Below are 5,010 nucleotides of genomic sequence, written 5' to 3' on the forward strand. Positions count from 1 at the left end.
CAAAACACAATAGCTTTATGATGAATAATACCTAAAATAGGGTTAGTATAATAAATTAAATTTATGGGAAAAAGTGCTTGACATTTTTATTCAACAAAACTAAACTTAATAAAAGCAAATGTTGAATCGACCAAAGACACATGCAATGAGAATTTGAAAAAACGATCCATACAAACCTACATTTCCTCTATCCTCAAAAGGGACAAGCAAATAACCATTAAAGAACAAGAATATTAAACCTAACAATCTTATAATTTATAAAAACAGAGCATAGGATATGCAAAACATGGAAAAAAAAAAACAGGTCATAGACGGAGAACGCTATAAAAATGGAAAATTTCCAACCTCTCCAGTACCGATAAACTTCCATTTAAATTGTTGAAATTGTGATTTTTCTCTCCGCCATCGTTGTCCCAGTATAACAAGTCCTGCCACTGCCACAGCGACAAAGATGGACCAGAACGTGTTCGTCCCCTTGGCATGGTTGTATGCAGATATTGCCCGCTTCTTCCACCATGATTCAGGAGAATCATCAAAGCTTTCATCGATATTTTCCTCATTTGGCTTGCAACCATGTGCTCGCCAAGAAGGATAATCAAGTTTCTCCTGAGAAGGGTTTCTGGGTTCAGCAAGGTCAGAGATGTCATCGTGAATGACAGGAAGGCTCACATTAGCCCCATCATCAAAGGAAATTTCATTAGGAGAGACAAATAAGGCATGATCCATTTCCACCATTTTCAGATCTCCCTCTTGCTTTCCATATCCCAAATTCATACTGTGATCTGAGAGACTGCATCCCATATCAAATAGATGACTTCCATGTAGGTCATTGATTGTGTCTATCGTAGAACTGTCTTTATTAGACTTCTGAGGTTCAGTAATATTGTCATCCAGAATGCTTTGTTCTTTATAAACTTCACTGCTGTAATTTTCTGCTGGAAGTTTTTCAGACTCATGGGGTGCAACAATGAAGTGCTTGGACATGAACATTGCCTCAGAGCATTCTTGTTCAGTTTTGTTGAACTCTTCGTTTTTATGCAGCACTGTAGGATCAAATTCTGGAGGACCAGGTGCTGCAGCGAAAGTGGAAGCAGTGAGGGAGACAACCTCCCAATCAGTTCCCCGGGTATTTGTCTCATTCAATTCCCTCCTGTCATCTGCCATTTCTTATTATCGGGCCTCCAGAACAGCTTGAAAAAGATGCAAAGAGTAAGAAGTTGTTAGGCTAATTCGAATTAAATCAGTCATCAATCAAGACCCTAGTGTAGAGAAAAGAATAAAATAACATTTCAATAGTGAAGACATAAGAATTTTCATGATTGAAAAACAGTAAGAATTTCGTACTACAGGAAGTGAAGAAAAAAATCAAACTTGCTGAAAAATGACATTCAATACACAAAATAAATTATATAAAAAGGGGATCCAGAAACAATGTCTGTTTTGAAGTACTGATAAAAATACCCTTCAGCACAGCTTCAAAATTTACCACTCCTAGTTCAAAGATCTTAATGGTAGATTCTCAAAGCTAGTTGAACTATGTATGTACACGAAACCAGCTTGCAAGCATTTAACTCGTCGCCGATGGCAAAACCTAAACTCTCAACTCAACACTTTTAGAAGCCAAAGCTACAATGTACGTATGAACAAGAAAAAACGTTAGCAAAAAATGATTTAGTCGTAAGTAGTTCTATTTCTTTTAAACGAGGTTAGGGTTGAAATTATATATGAACCTCAAAATATGTGCAATAATCATTCAAATTTTAATCAATTTGAAATCAAAATCTATTTGCTCTGACTTGAAGATGAATCGCTTGAAATATACTTTAATTCAAGTCGTAATAATCTCTCTATATTCTTTTCACTCTTCCACCTTCAATAAACTTTTGGTTACGCCGACTCTGACTCATCAGCCTCTGGCAAGCACATGACTCATAAAAAAAAGTATTGTCGTACCAAAATAAATAAATAAATAAAAGAAGTTGTAACGGAATCGTTTCTCATAAAGATAATCATCGTTGTCCAAAATAAGCGAGGTGCCTCCTGTTAAGACTAAAGTAAGAGAATCTTTTCCAATCAGTTAAAATGTCAAAGGTTAGACATGGATTGTTGCCTAGGAGATGTTATCGGCAAAAGCGCTTGTGATATTACTTCTTCAGTTCTCTTTCATCTGAGTACCTTTTTCTAACTACTCTGTAATCTTTCTCATCTATAGTTTGCAAGTCTTAAATTAAGATTATTTGATAGTTAGGAACTGTTGCTATCAATGTTATTGTTTGCATCATTTTGTCATAAGGAAAATTTAATATCTTCCCTAATATAAGTTTATGGGAGTGATTGGAAACAAATTTATGTTATGGGACAATATACTTTTATACGTTAATTTAAGTAATTTAAGTTTGTATTTGGTATATGCCAATTTATTTTTAGCATCCAAATTACAGCCACAATTATGTGCTTATGATTTATGTTGAAAGGCAGAAATGCCCAGAGGGGACCAAAGCTGCCGGACCTAGTGGGGCCGGTGGAAATGCTTAAGCAAAAACGAAGATGCCATGGATCATTCATCCAAGGAAACCCTTACCCCACAAATCCATGTACAATAAAGGAAGGCAGATTTGGATTACTCTTGTGGCACCAATCAGAGCATCTCGAGTTATAAAGAGGGCGTACATCTGATGGGTTTTTTTTTAGTTATTATATTTAGTTATTTCCAATTATGTTCTATATAGTTATATGTATTAATACCAAATGAAGAAATAAACAACTCATACTTTCCTAGCCACGTCTTCTTTTCTACCTGATATCCAAGCAAGGGATTTTTTTTTCAAACTTCGTTCTTCCACTTTTTTATTCTTTCTTCTCTTTAATATGTCCCATTTGTTTTACTTTCATTCAAAGGAGTCAACTATCGTGAATGGTGAAATCATACTAAATGAGAACTCCATGAGCTATATGCCTCATATCATTTGAATGGAAAAAAACTACCTAAAGTGATCTCAAATTATATAGAAATTTCTAAAAGCAAAGAGAAAAATTCATCATCTTATGAATCCTCCTCTAGGATCGAAAGATCCAAAGTTTGCACTTTGGGATCAGATTCCATGATCATGGCTTGGTCATGAAACATTATGACTTGGAATCACTAGGCCATATATATTTCTAACAACTGCAAAGGATGTTTGGAACACCGTCAAACAAACACATTTAAAAATTACGAACTTTGCTATCACCTAGGAGAGAGATCCAAAAAAAAAAATCAAAACAATCAAACAAGATAACCTACCTGTTATTGAATATTTTAAAGCAATGAACATTATTGATTTGTTTTAGACTATTAACAATATCTCAAAATGAAGAGTAATGATGGTGTGGTAATTCTCAAACAATTTGTTTAAAAGAGAAAGGGTTTTTGAGTTTATTAAAGGACTCAATAATGAATTTGACCGAGTTCCTATTCAAATCTTAAGCGGATAAAATCTACCATCACTAAATGAAATCTTCTTAATCATATGAGCCAAAGAAGAAAAAATGATGGTAATGCTTGGCAATCCTATCTCAAAAATATTTGCTATGACAACCAACGAACCTCATAATAAAAGACTTTATCACTGATTCTTCCTAAAAAAGAAGGGGAAAAAACATTTCCCAAAAGCAATCTATGGTGCAACTGTTGCAAAAAAAAGAAGGGTACATCAAAGAAAAATATTAGAAATATCAAGAAAAGTACTAAGCATATAGTTGAAGCAAAGAATGTCACCCCAAAGGGCAAGCTTGCCGTGTGAAATCATAATGGCTTAACTCAAAATAATTTGATAAACCCATGAACTTTCTCAACTCATAAAAATTATTTGTGTCATGCTCTCTAGCCTCAAATGGTTTGTATTCTGACTCATGTTTTTAATATCTCAAATAGTTCTCCTCACACTTGGATCCTAAAAACAAGTGCCAAAAATCACATGAAAAAACATTATAACCTTTTTTAAATAAGTAAAATTTACCCCAACAATAGAAAAATCAAGGTAGCAGATGTTTCCTTGTTAATTATTCCAAGTCAAGGGAACATTCTTATCTCTCCCACATTTCCCTCAACAATTAACTACATGTTCTTCATTTTGCGATAAATCTTTTAACAATCCATAAAGTCAATAAAGAACACAACTGCAATATAACTTTTTCATTGCTTATAATGAATTTCAAGACATCACTACAAGGAAGATGATTGGACAAATTAGAGAAAAAGAAGAATTATAACTTCTTAAAGACAAAAATCACTTACCATGTTGATTTAGCTCCGCTCTCAATCTAGAAATTATTTGGGAACATCATTATAGGCTAGAGGATCCTAATTTCAAAATCCTACAATATATGTTTCATTATCTTTTTTATGAATGTTAATATTGAAGACCTTTACTGCGAGACTTATAAACTTGAAAAACATCGTGTTTCCTTTTCTAAAACTGATTCTAAATCCTCTACTCCTTTTATACTAATTCAATCTAGTATTTGAAGACCATCAGGAGTCCCTACCATTTTTGGAGCTACAAGATTTCACTTTTATTGATAATTGCACTCAGATGATATGGGTATGTATTGTCAAACAAAAAAATGATGTCAACTTTATTCTCCTTACCTTTATTGCTATGATAAAAAATCAAATTAAAGGTGATTGGCTCAAACTTTGCTCGATCAAAATCAAAATAAAAATCAAACTTGGCTTTGAGAAAAATAAAAATTTATGATTTTGGGTTTATGTTGGCTGGCTCTAACTTGACTCAACATCACCCCTAACCACAGGTTCAAGTCAAAACAACAACCTCTCTATACTGCAGCTTAAAGTTACATAAAACAACCCCTCCATGTACCATTTACACACTTTTATTTATATAACGCAACCAAACTTCGTTAAAGCTCTCCAAGATTTATTAAACCTTGTGGCACAGTGAGGTATTATGAGTATATTCCTCCTTTCCACATTCGATCTTACGCACTATTACATCTGAAATATGAAAA

At 33.7% G+C, this 5,010-nt stretch overlaps 1 protein-coding gene across 1 annotated transcript; it reads right to left on the bottom strand.

The window, feature by feature from the left end:
- Positions 1–172: 172 nt before the first annotated feature.
- LOC110092775 (ATG8-interacting protein 2-like) lies at positions 173–1,212 on the bottom strand. The gene has a single exon (XM_020817442.2). It carries the CDS (start codon positions 1,162–1,164, stop codon positions 322–324), a length of 843 nt encoding a protein of 280 aa, XP_020673101.2. The 5' UTR covers positions 1,165–1,212; the 3' UTR covers positions 173–321.
- Positions 1,213–5,010: the final 3,798 nt, after the last annotated feature.

This window comes from Dendrobium catenatum, unplaced genomic scaffold, assembly GCF_001605985.2.
Source record: "Dendrobium catenatum unplaced genomic scaffold, ASM160598v2 original_scaffold_69804, whole genome shotgun sequence".
NCBI classification, from domain to species: Eukaryota; Viridiplantae; Streptophyta; class Magnoliopsida; order Asparagales; family Orchidaceae; genus Dendrobium; species Dendrobium catenatum.